This window comes from Monodelphis domestica, chromosome 3, assembly GCF_027887165.1.
Source record: "Monodelphis domestica isolate mMonDom1 chromosome 3, mMonDom1.pri, whole genome shotgun sequence".
NCBI classification, from domain to species: Eukaryota; Metazoa; Chordata; class Mammalia; order Didelphimorphia; family Didelphidae; genus Monodelphis; species Monodelphis domestica.
The window spans coordinates 94,197,492-94,216,367 of NC_077229.1; the positions used below are offsets into that span (position 1 = coordinate 94,197,492).

The window sequence follows — 18,876 nt, forward strand, 5'->3', positions numbered from 1 at the left end:
CACAAGTGTGAGATAGTGAAGAATTCACTTCAAAGAAACAAAAAATAGTGCAATTCTATTCAACCATGGAGTATGTGGAGGAATGCCATAAGATTAGTGTAGAACCAGTATAGGGTCACTCTCCAGATCAACAATCAAAGTAGCAGAACCAGTCCCCAGAGCTGGACTACTTCAATTCCCCATGAGGTTCTACATTTCCCAGAGTGCTTGTGGGCTGGTATCTCAACACTAAACCTCACAAGGTTCCAATTAAATGGCATCAGTTAATATCAACTACTCATTAAGACGTAAATGCCTTTTAGAAACAGATGTTTACTAAAGTGGTATTTTAAGAACAGTTGCTAGAAGAGATCTCTGCGCCCAGACCCATTACAATTTCTCAAACAAGTGAGTACACAGTCCAAGGGAAAGTCTGCTCAGGCTCAAGCTGACATAAGGGAAAAGGCTGTTTCCCTGCTCCTGGTTGCTACAAGGCTTCTCCACATCATGAGGCCCTTAAGAATGCATCTTTGGAAAACTGTGACTTTTTGCTGGGCTCCTTATCGATTCTAGACATTGTCTTTCCTCAGGATGACAACTTTGTCCCCTTTTCTCAAAGCAAACACTTCCAAAACACCCAGAGCACCTATTCCCCCCATTGAGAGGGGAGGGAAAAGTTAGACATGAGCACCAATGGGAACAGTTTTGCCTTGGACATGCACAAGTTAGAGACTGAGAGAAGTTTGCCTGTGACCAATGGAGGAAAGAGTTTTTTCTGGATTCTGGCTGCTGGCAGCATCAGTCTGGATTTACTTGGACATCTAACAGCAAAAGATCCTGGCTTTTTTTTTATTTGAACTCCTATTGTAAGATTGGGATATTTGGGAAGTTAAGGTTTTAGTTTAGTAACATAGGTAATATAGTTAAGTTAGTTTTAAAATAAGAATAAGTTTATCCCTAAACCCTTATTCCTTTCCCTTCCCAAACAATAAAGCAGATTTATTTATATGCTTTCTTCTTGTTTCTCCCTTACCTTCCAACTTGGAATCAATACTATTGGTCCATAGAATCTTCCCAGATCCTCAGGCTCAGGCTCCCATGTGACCCTTGGTCACATGCCACTGTCAATCATTCCTAAGGTTTGCAGTTCTCAGTTTTTTGCAACAGTTTTGCAAATTGCAAAACTTTTCATCCTTTATCACAGTGAGAGGAGGCTTTCCAGGAGTCAATAGTTACTGAAGAAAAAATTGAAGCTGGTATGGGAGACAGAAATATCATCTCACTCCCTGAATGACCCTGAGCTTTTTGGTTTTGTGATCCCAGATGTGAATGAGCGCATCTCTTGGCTATACGACCATACTCCAGGCAAAGACAAAACCCTGAGATCCAGAAGCTTTTTATCAATGAAGTCAAAAAAGCATGATCTTAAGTCAGTCCAGGATAGCCCTTGAGGTGTGGCAGAAGACTTGCACTTAATGCATTTCTTCCTAATGGCCCCAAACTCTCTCTCTTACAGGAGTCTCCTCTCCTAGCTCTATCCCAACATCTGGAGATAATCCCAAGGTGAGTTGGGGTTGAATCTGAGTGAAATGGAGTCAAGCAAAGTTAAGATGGGAAACAGATTAAGATAATTTAGGTCAGAAAGAGGAAAAATGGGAAAGATAAATGGGATATGAGGTCAAGAAATAGCAAATGGTTGAGTAATACTGAGAAAGGTCATTGATTCAGAACTAGGAGTATCAGAAGTCATCTAGTTTAACCTGCTTATTTGACAGAAGAGGAAACTGAAGCCTGGGGAGGTTAAGTGACATGTCTGTCCCACATGGATTTGAATCAAGGTCCTCTGATTCAAGGCATGCTGCTCTTTCTACCATACCATGCTTGAGCCATAATCAGAGAGAAGAGAGATGCTGGTCAAGTAAAGACGAGATTATTGTTGAGAATAGAGACATAGAATAAAGGAAAAGATAAATGGGAGGTCAGCTAGGTAGCTCATTGGAAAGAGCACCAGGCCTAAGGACCCGAGATCCTGTGTTCCTATCTGACCTCAGACTAGCTGTGAGACCCTGAGTAAGTCACTTAACCTCAGTTGCTTAGCCCTTATTGCTCTTCCATCTTGGAAGTGATACTTGGGAATAATTCTAAGACAAAAGGTAAGGGTTTTGATAAAAGATAAATGGGATGACAAAGAAGAGAGGCAGAATCCTGGAAAGACGAGTCTCACAGAGAGTATGAATTGGGGAAAGATGACATGGAGTCAGAAACAGGAGAATTGAGATCCCACAGTGGATCAGCTCATGAGAGTCAAGTAAAATGTCACAGATATCTACATCTAATAATGGTTGACAATTCTTGAGTATTTTAAGGTTCCTAGGGCACTATGTATACATTATCTCATTTCAGCCATACAATAATCCTATAAAGTATGTACCCATTTTATAGAGAAGGGGAAAGGCAAGATTACTTGACATCCCACAATCACAAAGTCATTAAGTATCATGGGTAGAACGGAACTCAATTTTCCAAATTCCAAGACCAGCAATCCTATTCTAGCCTCCCTCCTTCCCCCTAGCCTAGTCCAGGTCCCAGAGCAGTGCCTTGGACAGGTATTCCAATCTTATGGGATTATTCATTTTTTCTTATCAGGTGAAGAATTCTTTTCACCACCTTGAATCATTAATCCACACTCATGCCTTTTGGACTGCTGAGAACAAGACAACAATTGGAACTGAAGTCACAAAATTATTACTGGACCTAGAACAGGCTGCCCTGAAATATGCTGTCCCTTCTCCTAATGAGCAGATCATTATGGCAGATAACCAGTCTTTTCTAGGTGAGCTCATATGGCAGAGGCCAGTATAACAAAAGGTGACTGTGCCCTTCAGGACCCCAAACAACCAACAGAATCAGTCTACTCAGTGAAGCAGAAAATAATTTCATAGAAAAGTCAATAAATAAAGTCAATGTTGTTATAGAAAATGTACAGCATTCAGTGATCCACATGACCAGAATAGTTAGTCTTGTTAAATGGCTTGCACATAGTATGTGCTTAGTAATTTTTGTTGATTGATTGGTTGGGCGGGCTTTTAACATAGACCATGGGTGAATGGGTTTTGAGCAAAGGTAGCTAACTAACAGGGCTGCATTTCCTTCCAGTGGCAATCTAGTTCAGCTCAGAAAATATGGCAAAATGACCTTGATTCCCTTGCCCAGCTTCTCCATGATGAATGCCTTATCTTGTGGCATACCTGCTTCCTCTGACTCCATTTAACTTGACCAGTGCTGGGAGTTGGAGGGAAAGGTCTGGAATCAGAAATTAGGTATACTGATTTCATGGCCAAACTGTAGAGGACTAGGCTTGACTGTGTAGGTGACAGATGACTCCTTTTCATGGAAGAAGGGGAATAGGTCCACCATTCCTTAACTTAATCTTCTCCAGGGGCTAGAATTCCTAGTCACCATTGTGCTGAGACCAGCCTATCTGAATGTTGAGAAGCTAGGCTTACCAGCAGGTGGGGACTTTATCTGATCTGGTAATAAATATGTTGAGCATCCAGTCTTTGTAGAAGACTTCTGATGTTAGAAAAACCACTACCCCATTATACTTCTGGTAGGAAGGCTTTCCTGACATCAAGCCAATGCAAAACATCCAACCATTCATTGTTCTTGCTTCCAAATAATATGACTAATATATTCCTCCTACCTGAGAGTCCTTCAAATACTTTGTCAGTGTCCATCAAAAAAGGGAGTTTATTCTACTGAAAAATGGAAAATGTATACTAGATTGGCCTTTGAGTTACATACTGTCTTTTAATGGTGGATGGCCACCTGTGATATTACAACCTAAGGCGCAATGGAGATACATATCTGATGTCAATCCCTCAGATTCCTGCAATCTACATTAAAATGACAAAGAAACCATGCCTTTCAGGCATTCCTGCCATTGGTTCCTAACCCAATCATTCCCCTAAGTACCAGCAATACCAAAAGAAGACAGTTGTCATTTCACACAAAGTCCTGGGGTGACCAAGGGTTCAAAAAGAGCTCATTCAAGGAATAGGCTCAAGATAATTAATATAGTCATATCTTCTCAGTTAAGCAAACAAGACCAGGAGGGGGGCAATTCACTTGTTTCATTGTTGTTCCAGCTATTAAAACACAAGTTATCAGCAACTGCTCCCAGGAAAATGACAACTTTAAACTGTATGCTCAGAATAACTCAGTGGAAATTTCCTGCATGAATATCATCAACTCAAAAAACCAAGGTACACTCATACTATTTGACTCTGCACTAACCCAGAATAGGCTGGGGTGACACACAATCCTTTTATATCATAGTATCATCAAATGTCTGACTTAGAATGAGCCTCGGAGGCCATCTCAAACATTCTGTATTCATCTAAACCAAAATCCCTTCTGCCATAGACCTCAATGGTGTAAGGGCCAGAATGTAAGGGGTAAAATTATAAATGGTTGGACTAAATTTATCAGAGTGTGGTCGCCAGAAATCTGATTAAATTCCAAATGATTTTTAGCAATTTATTTATAAAATATAGAAAGAGTAAAAGTAAGAAAATCAGAGAGATCAGAGAGAAGATAGAGTAAGATATCTAAACAACACCCTAAGTATTTTGCTCTGGCCCCTGGCTCAACCCAGACAGGACTAATTAGTCCTCAGCCAGAGTGGTCTCAGCCTTGAGCTGAGGAACAGTGTTGAATAAAGCAGGGGCTTCACCCAGGAAGCCTCTCTCAAGAGGAGAGGCCTCTCCTGAGGCTAGTCCCTCTGGAAAATCCAAGAAAGGAGTCATCCTTTTGTCACTCACCCACAGGGTAGTTCTAAGAGCAGTCTGAGGTCTCAGGCTGGAGCTCCTTCAAGATCAAGTTCAAGACAAAAGACCTCTTCACAGGAAGTTCTTGGCATTTTTAAAGACCATTCCTTTTCATCACACCCTATGACTTCCTTCCATATTACGTGTACCAATCACAGCTAAAGCTTTGTTTAGCACGATGGCTTAGCAGGGCAGTCAGTCAAGTCTGATTCATCACCCACTATTGCCACATGGGTCACAGACCTCCCCCACTCAAGTGTAAGTGGGGTGTATACAATTCTGGTGATTATATCTAAGAATGGACAGGGGAGAGTTAATCCCATCTTCACAATGGTAAATGGTCACCAGATGTCTACTTAGAGGGACAGAATGAGAAAACTTACATCTCTGGGTATCCCTTCCACTTTGAGAGCACTAATTATGAGCAAGGTCTTCCTTTCTTGAGGGACAAATTGCCTCTGGACAATGTTGTCCATATCTTGCTCCTTATCATTGTGCACCCACTGAATTTCTGAAATGAAGCTGTCCCTTTCCATTACAAGTGACATCAAATGATCTTCTTTTTAATGTATTTTACTAAATTGCTAAAAGCCAAATTATTGTTTTATTGCTGTCCTGATCTATGGTTTCATCAGTATAGGGAACCCCTATTGTGTAGATTCTATCCAAGTATGTGGATCTGCAAAGCATCGAGAACTGGGATGCTAAAAGGTTGGATGACTTGCATCTGATCAGTGGGAAAGGAGGGACTTCTGACGAAGCTTTGGTAATTGTTAATTTATTTAGTCATTTTCAGTTGCATCTGACTCTTCATAAGCCCTTTTGGGGTCAAAAATACTGGAGTGGTTTGCATTTCCTTCTCTAGCTCATTTGATAGATGAGGAAATTAAGGCAAATAAGATTAAATTACTTGCCCACAGAGCTACTAAGTGTCTGAGGTCAGATTTGAACTCTCTATCCCTCTTGCCACTTAGCTATCCTTTGGTACCTGTTAAAGCAAGATTCAATTCAAGTCAACTAGCATAAGCCTACCGTATGCAAAACAGTAAAAGACAATGTGGTAGAATAGATAGAGAGCTGGTCTTGGAGTCAGGAAGATGTGGATTCAAGTCAAAATGATTTCCTAAAGTACAATCTCACTATGTTAACTCCTCTCCCACTTTTATCAATAAACTCTAGGGTCTCCTTATTACCTATGGGATAAAGTGTAACAGTCTCTCTTTGGCATTCAAAGCCCTTTATACATTACACCCTCCCACAAACTTTTCCAGTTTCCTTTTTTTTTTGTAAAGATATTTTATTTTACCAATTACATATAATAAAATTTTTCCACATAAGTTTCCTGGATTTCTATGATCCAAATTGTCTCCCTCCCTCACTTCCTTTCTAGTCTTTTAGCACCCTATACCTCATCAGTGACAACTGGCTTCCTTGCTGTTTCTTACACAAGGAACCCTATCTTTCTACTTTAAGCATTTTCACTGGTTGTCTCCCATGCCTGGAATGCTCTCCCTCTTTGTCTCTACTTCCTAACTTCCCTAGCTTTCTTCAAGCCTTTTCCAGTTCCCCTCAATTCTATTGCCTTCCCTCTGTTGATTATCTCCAATTTTATCCTATATATAGCTTGTGTGTGTGTGTGTGTGTGTGTGTGTGTGTGTATAAATGTAACAAAATTATTTTCATATCGTCTCCCTGACTAGACTGTGAACTTGTAAGGGGTAAAAATTATGGTTGGACTGAATATTTAAGAGTATGATCGCCAGGAACTTAATTACTAAATTCCAATGAATTACTCAAGTCAGAATGACTTTTATGGTAGTTTTATTTTCAAACAGAGAGAAAGAAAGTAAGGAAAATGGGGGCGGGGTGTAGCTAATCTGGCCTGATCTGAACCAGGCAAGGCTTCAGAGACCCCAGCAAAGTAGGGCCAGAAGATTAATTAAACAAGGCTTCCAGCCATGAGGCCTTCTCCAAGACAAGGGGCCTCTCCAAAGGCTAGTGCCTCCAGAAAACCAAGGAAAGGGAGTCAATCCTTTTCACTCACCCACCCATGTGTCAGTCCAAAGGGAAGCAGTCTGAGGTTTCAAACCTGAGCTCTTCCAAGGCCAAGTTCAAAGGTGAAGCCCCTCATAGGAAGTGACTACAAATTTAAAGACAGTTCTTTGTGTCACTTCCTGTGCCTGTAGTCCACCTTTACGTGTACCAATGGTGGCTTAAACTTGGCTTTGGACAGTCCACGGGGCAGTCAATTGTTTCTGATTTGTCACTCACTAGCACACATGGGTCAAAGATCTTCACACACACACACACACACACACACACACACACACACACACACACACTTAATCCTTAAGTGGGGGTGTATACATTCCTGGTAGCTAAAAATCTAAAGAATAAGTAGGGTAGCGTTAATCTCATCTTCACAAACTCTTTGAGAACAGAAACTGCATTTTCCCTCTTTGTAATTCTAACAATTAGCACAATGCCTGACACATAGTAAGCATTTAATAAATTTTTATTGACTGGGTACCTGACCATTACAGTCCTTTCTCTGCCACATACTGGCTCTGAGACTCTGCAATTCACTTAATGTTCCTCACTGGAAACTCCCAGCACTTATAAAATCACAATGTGCAACACACTGTGTTTCATACTTGACATACAAAAACAAATATGAAACAGTGTCAGCCTTCAAGGAGCTAACATTCTACTGGCTTCCACTATTCTTACCCACAAACCGACAATTTATGTTTGATTCCCATACACAAAGCTGGACTACCCACTCCTGACATTTCTACTACAAACCTCATGATTAGACCAAGTCCAATCTAAGAAAAAGTGACACTGCCATAGGCTAGCTCATGAAACAAGAGAGGCATCTATTACTTATGGCCTTCTTAATGTGACTTCTCAGACTCTCAGAATTTCTCAGAACCTTGAACAATTAGTGGATGTGACAGCTAAAGAGAGAACAAAACAGACTATGAAGGATCAGTCAGACAATAAAGAGGAAAACCAGGAGAAAGTAATATCCTGATAACTCAGAGGAGAGAGGATCCAGGAAAAGAGAAGGTGTTCCAGTGTGCCAAATCCAGCAGAGATCAAGGATGAGGATTGATAAGAGGCTATTAGGTATGACAATCAAGAGATCACTGGCCATTTCGGTGAGAGAAGAACTTCAGTTAAGTGCGAGATTAGAAGCCAGATCACTGAGGTTTCAAACCAAGTGAGGAATTGGAGGTACTCCAAGTGCCTTAAAGACAAGGCTGAAGAGCAAAACTCTAACTTGAACCCTCTCATTCCCATCCTTTCAACTCTATCTCCAGTATCTCACTCAGTAACCTCCCACCCTTCAATTAAGCCTTCTGAATGGTTTGTTCCATAATTAGCTGAAATGTTTTCATCTTAATCCTCTTCTTTCTCCATTCTCACTGGGCATTCACTGAGACCTGTTTCACTCCATATGACTTTACTTTCCTGACTACCCTTTCTGGTAATGGTTGCTTTCACTCATATGCTCTGGCTCAATGGCCATGATGGGAGAATCCTAATAATCTTCACTCCCCATTACCATATCTGGACTCAGCCTTTACTATCATTACTCAATAACTTCAGTTTTGAGTTTCAGGCAATCCAAATCCTACCAAATAATCCATAACCTAGAAACTCTTTTCTACTGACTCCCAAGACATTCTCTCTTCTTTTTCATTGAGTTTGGTACATAGCTGATGGTTTCCTTTTCTACTCTTTGTTCTTCATTTACTCTAAATAAATGATGGTGAACCTTTTAGAGATGGAGTGCCAGGCCTTGCCCCAATCCCACCCACCCCCAGAATGAATGTCACACCCAGATCCCCCAGAGACTGAATGTTGCTCCCTGCCCCACCCCCTCAACTCTTGACCCTGCTCTTAGACAGGGGAGGGAGGAAGCATTCCCATTGGTCTGCTGGGCAGGGGGGGCAGGTGATGAGAAGCATGTATAGAGATGGGAAGAAAATGACTCTGCTCCCCTCCACTTATGTGCCCCACTATGAGCTATGCTCCCCTCAAACCTAGCTCCTCTCCAATCTCACCACAGGAATCACCTTCTCTACAGACTCAATAGGCTGCCATCTGCACCTCACCTTCATGCAGCATGTGATCCCCCTCTCCATCCTGTACCTTATCCCAGACAGAGGAAGGAGGAAATGTTCCCATTGGGTTGCTGGGGAGAGGGGCAGGTGAAGTGAGGAATGTCCTGAGGCACATGGTGGAGGAAGGGGAATATATCCACCCTGAGTCCTTCTAACTTTCTAGTAATGAACTCTGAAAGGTGACTGCAAACATGCCCACAAAGAGGGTAATTCATGCCCCTTTTGGCATTTGCACCATATATTCACCATCATGGCTCTAGAGTATTACAACATACATTTTGATGCTCTATCAAATAACATAACTTCCCAATTCTGCAATCTATTCAATTCCCATAACTACCTCTAGAGTTATATCTCAGGTATTCACAGAGATAGTTGTACCCTTGATCTTGCCACCACCTTCAAAAATGTTGATTCTGCGTTCAAAATCTCTCAATTCTTATCATAATTTTTAAACTTTCTATCTCTCCCTATACCTTTTTCCTCCTAAACATTCCCTGTGTCCTCATGATGACCTCCAATCCCTCCATTCCTTAATACTCTCCCAGGCTATCACCCCTATTCTAGCTATACATCCTCCTTTTTGAATCTTAACTCCATCATTGATTCAGTTTGACTCCATTCTATTCTTTACTCTTGAATCCATTGCTTCCCTGTGCTATCACTAATCATGCTTTGGACAAACCTCAGCTCTCAGTTATTTCCACCACCTTTCTCCTTTGCTCTTATTCAAATGCTACTGATCAGAATGGGGAAAAAGTCATAAATCCTTGTGTATTGGATTCAATATAAAATTATGCCAACCAGTTTCCCCTAGGCCTTCATTACATCATGGCACTCCTCTTTTATTAGCTCTTTAGCCACTTATCATAGCAGATGTACAAAACTTGTTCTTTCCTCAAATTTCCCATGCCACTTTCTCCTACAACCTTCTCTACTGACGGCCTTGCCTCATTAATTTACTGAAAAAAATCAAGACCATATTTCTAGATTCCCATATCCTCACCATTCCCAGTAGCTATTATGCCATATCTGTTTCCCCCTTCTAAACTAAACTTCTTGAGAAAAAAAAATGTCAAGGATGAGGATTGAATCGAGCATTTTGCCTTAAAGCACTTCACTGGTTTTTTTTTCATTTTTTTTCTTTAGATTCAAGAACAGTTGCTTTTCTCTCATATATTAATCTTGGGACCATTATAAATGCATCCTTTTTTGATGCAAAAGATGGGGAGAAAAATGATGGAATCTACATGAACTCCCGAGTAGTCAGCATTGCTATAGGACCTCCAAAATCTGAATCCTCTTCTCTTTCTGTTCTTCTGAAGTTCCAGCATATTAAGGTAGGTGTGAACCACAGGCCTAGGCAACATATTCCTGAAAGTGGACATGGAAGCTAAAAGATATTTTCCATACCAGCTATTTAATGAGATAATATCCATAAAGAGCTTAGCACAGTGCTCAACAAGTAGTAGGTGCTTTATAAATGGTTTCCTTTTTCCATTCCATGGTCACAACAATGTATACTGTAGTAGGAACACTGGCTAGACCCTCAGGAAGTTAAGATTTTCAGATGCCAGAAGTTTTTTCTTTTTAAAAAAATAATGTTTAATTATTTTTGTCTTTTTGTATTAAATGTTGGTTCCACATTTCCACCCTCTCTCCTATTCTCACCTCTAACCACAGAAAGCAAGTAATATGTCAATTATACATGGGGAAATCATTCAAAATATGTTTTCATATTGCAGATTGCAGATTGCAAAACATATTGCAAAACAAAGTAAAAAATAATAGAGTAAGAAATTATACTTTAATTTATACTCAGAGTTCATCAGTTCTCTCTGGAAGCAGATGGCACTTTTTTCATCCTGATTCCTTTGGCATTATCTTGAATCTTTGTATTGATCTGAGCAGATGACTATCATTGCAACTTCAATGTTGCAAATCAATATTACACAGTGATCTCCCAGTTTTTCTAAATTTACTTTACACTTCATTTTTATCTTACCATATTTTTTTTTCCTGAAACCACCTCCTGTATTGTACACTGTACCAAGGGCTCTTAAAAAATATTCCATTTGATCCTCATTACAACTCTGCCAGTAAGATGCTATCATGATCCTTATTTTTATAGTTCAGGAAACTGGGACTCAAAGACATTCAGTAATTTTCCCAAGGCCACACAGCTAGTCAGTGTCTGAGTCCAGATTTGAACTCAAGCTCTCCTGACTCAAGGCCCAGAACTCTATCCACTGAACAACCTAGCTGCCTATTTCAAAGCAATGATTGGTATAATAGCACAAGTGTAGAATCACAAAACCATTCAGTTTCTCCTTCTCTTTAGTAAACCAGGAAATTAACCTCTGCTCAGCCTCCGTTTGCCCAAAAATTTGAGTTTATACACCATCCTATGATCAGAACTAGAATTAGGGAAGGGTCACAAACACTTTCTCCTTGGGTCCCAAATTTATAGGGCACTGACAGCATTTCAGAATCATCAGAGCTTAAAACTTGATTAGTTAAGAAAATTAGTAAAAATAAAATGCTACCAGATAGCACATATTCTGTTAAGTTCTTCCCCTAGTCCAGCCTGCCCACCATCTGAAGATAATTTTCAGGCCACTTGTCTAGGCTCAAAAATTTCTAGTTAAGCAAATGCTGGTCTCCATCTTTCTTAGACAGAACAATTAATGTTTCTGATCATAATCTCCTATCATTACATTGTTCACTTTGTTTTAGTACTAAACCCAATCTTGATATCTTAATCTTCAAAATGATCTCCAATCTCTCTCAACCCATTAATACCATGATGGCAAACCTATGACACGTATGTCAGCACTGACACGTGTACCCATTTTCAATGACATGAGGTCCCATGTGGGCTCAGCACACCTTGGGGCCGGGAGCCCTGCAATCACAGCCATAGCCATGGCCATGCCCAGACCTGAGGGAAGGGGGGAGAAGGGCTGCTCCACACACTGGCCATAGGGGGCGTGGGCCAGGCAGAGCAGGATTGGAGAGGAGGAATACACCCATAGAAGGAGTGCAGGCAGGCAGGCAAGGGGCGGCCACCTCTCTTTCAGCTGGCCAGCCAGCTAGGGAGGGGAGGGACAGGCCAGGCCAGCAGAAGACTGGGCGAGACTCTGATCCACATGCAGCAGAGGAGTACCAGACACTTTTAGCACCCTGAAAAAAATATAACAATGGCTTTACTCACAATTTTTCCCTCTACATACTTTTGTGAGATCTTATTCTCAGCATTAAATAATATCAAAACCAACAAAATAAACAGATTGACAGACAAAGTTAGTACTGCTTGCTTGGGCTTGAAGTGTACAAAATACCAACCTTCAATTGAAGATTTAGCCAATGAAATTCAGCAACAAAAAAATCACTAAAAGGCAGGTTATTTAAAGAATTCCTCCTCCCCTTCACTTATCTTAGTTCATGATCCTCTCTCCTCTCTGATTTTCATTACACTGTACTGCCTCTCTAAGTTCTGTTCCTAACTCTCTGACTAATCCTTCACCGTCTCTGTTGCTGACTTTTGATCTGTATCACTCCCTAACTATGCATATACTCCAAATTTCTACCTATCCTTGGTCCTTTTCTTTATTGTCCTTCTCCCTCCCCTCCCCCTCTCTCTGTCTCTCTGTCTCTTTCTCTCTCTCTGTCTCTGTCTCTCTTCTCTGTCTCTCTGTCTCTGTCTGTCTCTGTCTCTGTCTCTGTCTCTGTTTCTCTCTCTCTCTCTCTCTCTCTCTCTCTCTCTCTCTCTCTCTTTCCTCTCCCCTCAGCTTCTATCCTAATTTAAACCCTAATTAGCTCTCACATGGATCAATAGTATAATCTCATTATTGATCTCCATGCCTCAAACTTCTCCCCATATCAATCCATTCAGACAGAGCTCTAAAGGTAATTTTCCTAACAACATTACTCCCCTCCTCCTGTCTACAACAAAACAGAAATTCCTCTGTTTGGCTTTTAAGCCTTTACAACCTGGACCCAACCCACGTTCACAGGCTTATTATACATCATTCCCCTTCCCACTTACCCAGCCCAGGCAAACTGAACTTCTTATTCTTCCTCCACAACCCTCCATCTCTGTATCTTTTTTTTTTAAACCCTTACCTTCCGTCTTGGAGTCAATACTGTGTATTGGCTCCAAGGCAGAAGAGTGGTAAGGGCTAGGCAATGGGGGTCAAGTGACTTGCCCAGGGTCACACAACTGGGAAGTGCCTGAGGCCAAATTTGAACCTAGGACTTCCCATCTCTAGGGCTGGCTTCTGTATCTTAATTGATCATCATTCCATGACTAGAAGAGATTCCCTCCTCATTTCCATCCAACGACCTCATTAGTTGCTTTCAAGGACCAGCTCAGGTGCCTTCTCCATATAACCTTCCTCATAATCCCAGATGCTAGTGCCTTCAAACCAAATCACCGGAATCTATTCTTTATGTGTATATGCTTCTATATTATGTATCAATCCTCCCCAGCTAGACTGTAAACCCCTCAAGACAGGGACTATTTCACCAGAATCTAACATAGGACTGGAACATAGTAGGTTCTTAATAAGTACTTGCTGATTGAATGAGTGACTGGCTGGGACAAGTAAATGATTATAATGTGTGGAGTGGAATCTTGGGGTCTGTACCCCAAAGTCACTCTAATGAGCAGACAGGAGACTGGATAGAAAAAAATGCAGCCTTAATTAGGAAGGGGAGAGGATGGGGGCACTACTCTGAGTGACCAACGCAAGGCAATGCCCAAAGATAATCACATGAAGTCAGAATTTATAGGAAATTAGCACAATGTGCATCTTTTTTGCCACCCACTACCTATGTGTAACACAATATCTGTGTATGTTCTATTTTCTTCATCTTGTCCTACCCTCCTTAAGTTTTCCAACATTCTGAAACTCATGGGATTCCTCAAGTTTGCAATTTCTAAGTTGAGCCAGAATTTAGACATGGCTAAGGCCTTTCATACTGAAGGGAGTCAAGATGGTAGCTGTAAGTTTTAGGACTTTTCTCGTGGGAATAAGAAACAGGGCAAAAAGGGGGGAGGGGCTGGTCACATTAGAAAAGAGTGAATTAAAGGTATATATTTATGTATAAATATACATATATAAAAAGCTGCTTAGGAAGGGGGGTTTCTCTACTCTTCATAAGGAGAAATTGGTATCTCTCTTCTGAAGGGCACCTAATTTTCACTCATTTTCTATAGGAAGTCGCCAATCTACGATTACTAATACTAACTAATATATGCTGGAGGATAATGCGTGATTTTAATCCACACAATAGTGACATTGAAACCAACTCTAATAGACATTTTTAATAGAGTATCATAGCATATCAGAGAGAGTGAATCACTGAAGATTTATACAGTTATTGATCCATTTAAGGGATGCAGGGAGTATAGAATAGTGAATAGAATACTGGACTTAGAGTTAAGGAGGGCTTGAACACAGCCGTGTGACCAAGCCTGAGCTCACCTCTTTGTGCCTAGGCAACTCTTTAGGATTTATCTAATAAGTCATAGAAAGACTTCCTCTGTGAAAGGAATTTCCCACCCAGAAGAAATCCTAATATCCCAAGATGAAATCCTGGTACTACATGCCAGAGTTAAGTTATTTGTATAAAGCCCAGAAGGAAATTAGAAAGTGTAACAAGGGAATCACTTTAAAAGACTGATATATATTAATTTAAGGTCGCCAAGGAATCAGCTATGTAATTCCTAAATGAAAACTCAAGTCAGCCGTCAGCCTTTTTTGGAGTTTAATTACAATAGGAGTAAGAAAGGAATTAGAGATAGAGAGAGAGAAAAAGGGAGAGAAGGGAATAGGGCTTAAATACCCCTTCTGTTTAGGCTGGGCCAAAAGGCCCAAGCCCTTAGATAGCTGGAGCAAAGAAAAGAGACCAGTCCCTATTACTCACGTGTCCAAAATGGAGAAACAGTCTCAGAGGCCCCCACCTTCAGCTTCCTTCAGAGCAAGCCTTCTCCGAGCCCAGGAACCACACCGACCAAAACCTCAACTCCCCCTCCCGCTTCAGACCCTCCTATCTTTAAGGAAACCATCCAAGTTGCCTCCCCTCAGTCCTCACATTTACCAATCACTCTTCATCAATTTCCCTGTCAATGGAGGCTCTCGCTTAACCCAGGACCGCCCAGAGGTTTCTGGCTTTTGCACATGTCTGTTGAAGGTCATATTTTTCAAATGATTAAATCTTTACTCCTTTGCTACAGCCCTTTCTAAATCCTGTTAACTTGAGTATGGTAGAGATTTAGAAATAATTAAATTTTGATCTAGGCTGCAGCCCTTACTCAATCCTATTAGGACTGAATAGGGTGGAGTATCTCCATTGTATCAATTCTAAAATCAATCAAGACTCAAAGAAATTCCTGTTCTATGCTTAAGCATAGGTCAAAGTCCTTTCCATTGTTCAGCAAAAGGTTTCTGTCCTAAAGAAATCTTAAGAAGGGAAGAGAAGGAACCTCCCATGCCAATGGGATTCCCATTCCAATAGACTATCAGTAAGAAATTTTCCAAGTATGAAATATCCCAATGGTGAAATTTCCAACATTTATAAGTCTAAGGAAATTTGAGGTTTACAAAAGAAGAGTGATAAAGTATGTTTTCTGAAGGTATTCCACTTGAAGTCTCACAGTTAATGTAAGGATTTAGGAATAATGAATTCTCTGTAGTCAGGAGGAAAGTCTAGTATAGACCAGACTATAAATTCTGTAGGAACACCAAGCAAATTTTCCCAAAAGCCAATGCCTTCAACCATATCTATATATCCTTTATACACGCAGATCTCAACTGATCCACAAAGACTTACAAGACAATAATAATAGTTCACATTTATGCAATTGCTTTAAGTCTTGAAAAGTATTTATAATTACTATCTCATTTTCTTCATCTTCCTAACATTTTTGTTCTTGAGTCATTTTCAGTCTTTCCAACCCTTTGTGACTCCATTTGGAGTTATCTTGGCAAAGATACTGGAATGACTTGACATTTCCTTCTCCAGCCCATTTTACAGATGAGGAACTGAGGTAAACAAGGTTAAGTGACTTGCCCAGAGTCACATAACTAATAAGTGTCCAAGACCAAATTTAAACTCATGAAAATGTCTTTCTGATTCTAACCCAGGGCTTCATCCATTTAATCACCTAACTTAGTATTGTCAAAATAATTCATCGTCTGTAAGCCATGTGGCTAAGGTTGAGTCTCTCCCAATGTAGCCAATTTGGTTCACCTACAAAAGACTCACAATCTCCCAGGGAGCCCATAGCCAGGAACTTCCAGCGCTTATGCTTCTCCTTTGACACATTCATTACCCACAGACACCTCCACACCATGATGAGATGTGAGAGAAAGACTAGTGGAAAAAACAAGCAATAAGTAACCAAAAACTGGAAATCAACCAAAACTGATTATATACTGCTAAGGGCAAACTACCTTCTTTACCCCATCCCAGTTCCATATTTGTCAAATAATAAAAAAAACAAAAAAAAAGTTCAAAACAATGTTTCTTATTGTCTATGTTAAAAAGATTACATTGTTAACCACATGGAACAGGGACTATGCACAAAATTGTGTCAAGGAATTAATCAAGAGATTTTTAAAGCAAATAGAGACCACATAAATAGCCATAAGGCAATATACCCAGAGCATCTGGGAATCTTCCCTGATTTTGGTAGTCCTTCCACCAATAGAGATAGCAAACTTTCCATTTCTGACCATCTTATATTACTCTTATCTAAGTCCTCCAATAAATTCAATGTAGACACTCCATCCAATAATTTGCTACGCTTCCTCACATTTTTTTTCACATTATGTGGATATCAGTGAAGTACACAGGTTATCTATGAGATGTCCTTCCTTCTTATTTTGTTCCTGGCCCATTGTTTCTTACATTAACCACATTGAACTGATACTCCTTCATTAGACACATGGAACCCGTACTCAAAGTTTTTAAAACTTTGTTGGACCTAACAGAGCTCATGATCCTCTTCTTGCATTTTTATCACCCATGGTCACCTCTACACCTGATTAGATTAAAAAAATAATAACTCTAATAGAAGAAATAATTAATGAGTTACCCAAATATTAGAAATTTTTTTAAACTGGTGATATTCCACAATGGGCAAGCTATCTCACTCATCCCACCCCTATTCCCTGTCAAGAGTAAAAGAATCCAAATCAGTGCTAGTGATGAAAATGAGAATTAGAAGGATGAAAAGGTTACTTTGCTGACCAAGTAGGTCAAGTGCTATGCATGAAGTTGATTCAAGGCTAATACATTCAAATTAGTTTCGTTTACTATGAAACAGCGTATCTTGGAAATGTTTGTCAAATCAGAACCAGGGAAATAAAATTATCTCCCACTGTTACTAGGAAAAGAATGCAGAAGAAACACCTCTCTGTGTCTACTGGGAAGCAAGGGAGAGAGAGGAGGGCGGTGTCTGGTCCACAAATGGCTGCAATCTCACTGAGACCACTGAAACATACACCAGCTGCACCTGCTCCCATTTGTCTTCTTTTGCTGTCCTGATGGCTCCCATTCCACAGGTGTGTATGTCTTGCCCATTCAACCCAAAACTTTCCAATAAATCTGCTAGGGGCAGAATTGCAGACTCCTAATGGGAAAAGTCTATGGAAAGTGAGGCCGTGTGTTCTGTCCCTTTATTGTCAAGTAACCCTGAAATGAAACTGTTTCTAACAAGTGAAAAATGTCTCTGTTTTTTAAGTGAAGGTGATGTCATGTTTTTCCTAGACAATCGATGCCAACCTTAATCATTCCAACTGTCTATATGACCAAAGTGAATCTCTCCGGCAACATAATATTTTCTGCTGTCTTTCTAGATTAAGGACAAATGATCATCTTCCTCTGTGCATTTTTTTAAATTCTAATCTCTCTTCTAAATGTCTGAAGATACAAAAACAAACATGAAACACTCCCTCCTTTTAAGGAACTTATATTCATTTTACTAGGATAATGTAAATGTCCTTCTACTTCGTGTAAAACAGTTATTCAATTAATTCCCTGTCTTCTCTTCTCCAGACCACATTGTCAAAATTTCAATCACTTTTCCATATAGAACTTATTTACCAAACATTACATCTTTTCAGAGGCTTCTCCCCAGTTCTCAATTTCCATCTAAACAAGAGGATACTCACCTAGTATATGAAGGGTGTAGATTCCAGGGGTCAATGAATTTGGATAAGGGCGGGAAATTGCATCATTATTTTCTGCCTTCTAACTGAGAGTATTTCCTCCCATTATTAATTTAGTCAACAAACCATTATTCTGAGAAGAGATACTTAGATTTCACCAGACTGCCAAAGGAGTATGTGATGCATGAAAAAAAAAGGTTAAGAATTTCTAAATTAATACACTAATTTAATTGATAAATCAGCATAATTGATTATATTAGTAACAAATGTTTCAAAAGTAACATGATTATATGAATATATGATTATATCAAAAAATGCAGGAAAAGCCTTTGACAAAATATAACACTCATTACTATTGAAAACATTGAAAAAACATAGGTAGAAAGAGAATTTTTCTTAAAATGATACAGAATATCAACCTAAAACCATCAGCAAGTATTATTTCTAACAAGGATAGGCTAAAAGCTTTCCCAGTAAGATGAGGAATGAAACAACTATGCCCTTTATCACCAATATTATTTAATATAGTATTAGAAATGCTAGTAATAAAAGTAAAAGAAGAAAAAGAAGTTGAAGGAATCAGAACAGGCAAAAAGATAACAAAACTATCTCTTTTTGCAGATGATAAGATGGTATTTGTGGACAATCCTAAAGATTCAATTAAAAAGTTAATTGAAACTATCAATAATTTTAGCAAATTAGCAGGATATAAAATAAACCTACATAAATCATCAGCATTTTTATATGTCATTAACA

At 39.8% G+C, this 18,876-nt stretch overlaps 1 protein-coding gene across 1 annotated transcript in view; it reads left to right on the top strand.

Moving 5' to 3' along the window:
- The window catches only part of EMR3 (adhesion G protein-coupled receptor E3), a 74,173-nt gene that overhangs the window by 20,979 nt on the left and 34,318 nt on the right, over window positions 1-18,876 (top strand). Inside the window, exons 6-10 of the mRNA XM_056822596.1 lie at window positions 1,496-1,542; window positions 2,626-2,812; window positions 4,128-4,244; window positions 10,091-10,281; window positions 17,341-17,514. Coding sequence (XP_056678574.1) covers window positions 1,496-1,542; window positions 2,626-2,812; window positions 4,128-4,244; window positions 10,091-10,281; window positions 17,341-17,514 — 716 coding nt within the window. The remainder of the gene's footprint in view (window positions 1-1,495; window positions 1,543-2,625; window positions 2,813-4,127; window positions 4,245-10,090; window positions 10,282-17,340; window positions 17,515-18,876) is intronic.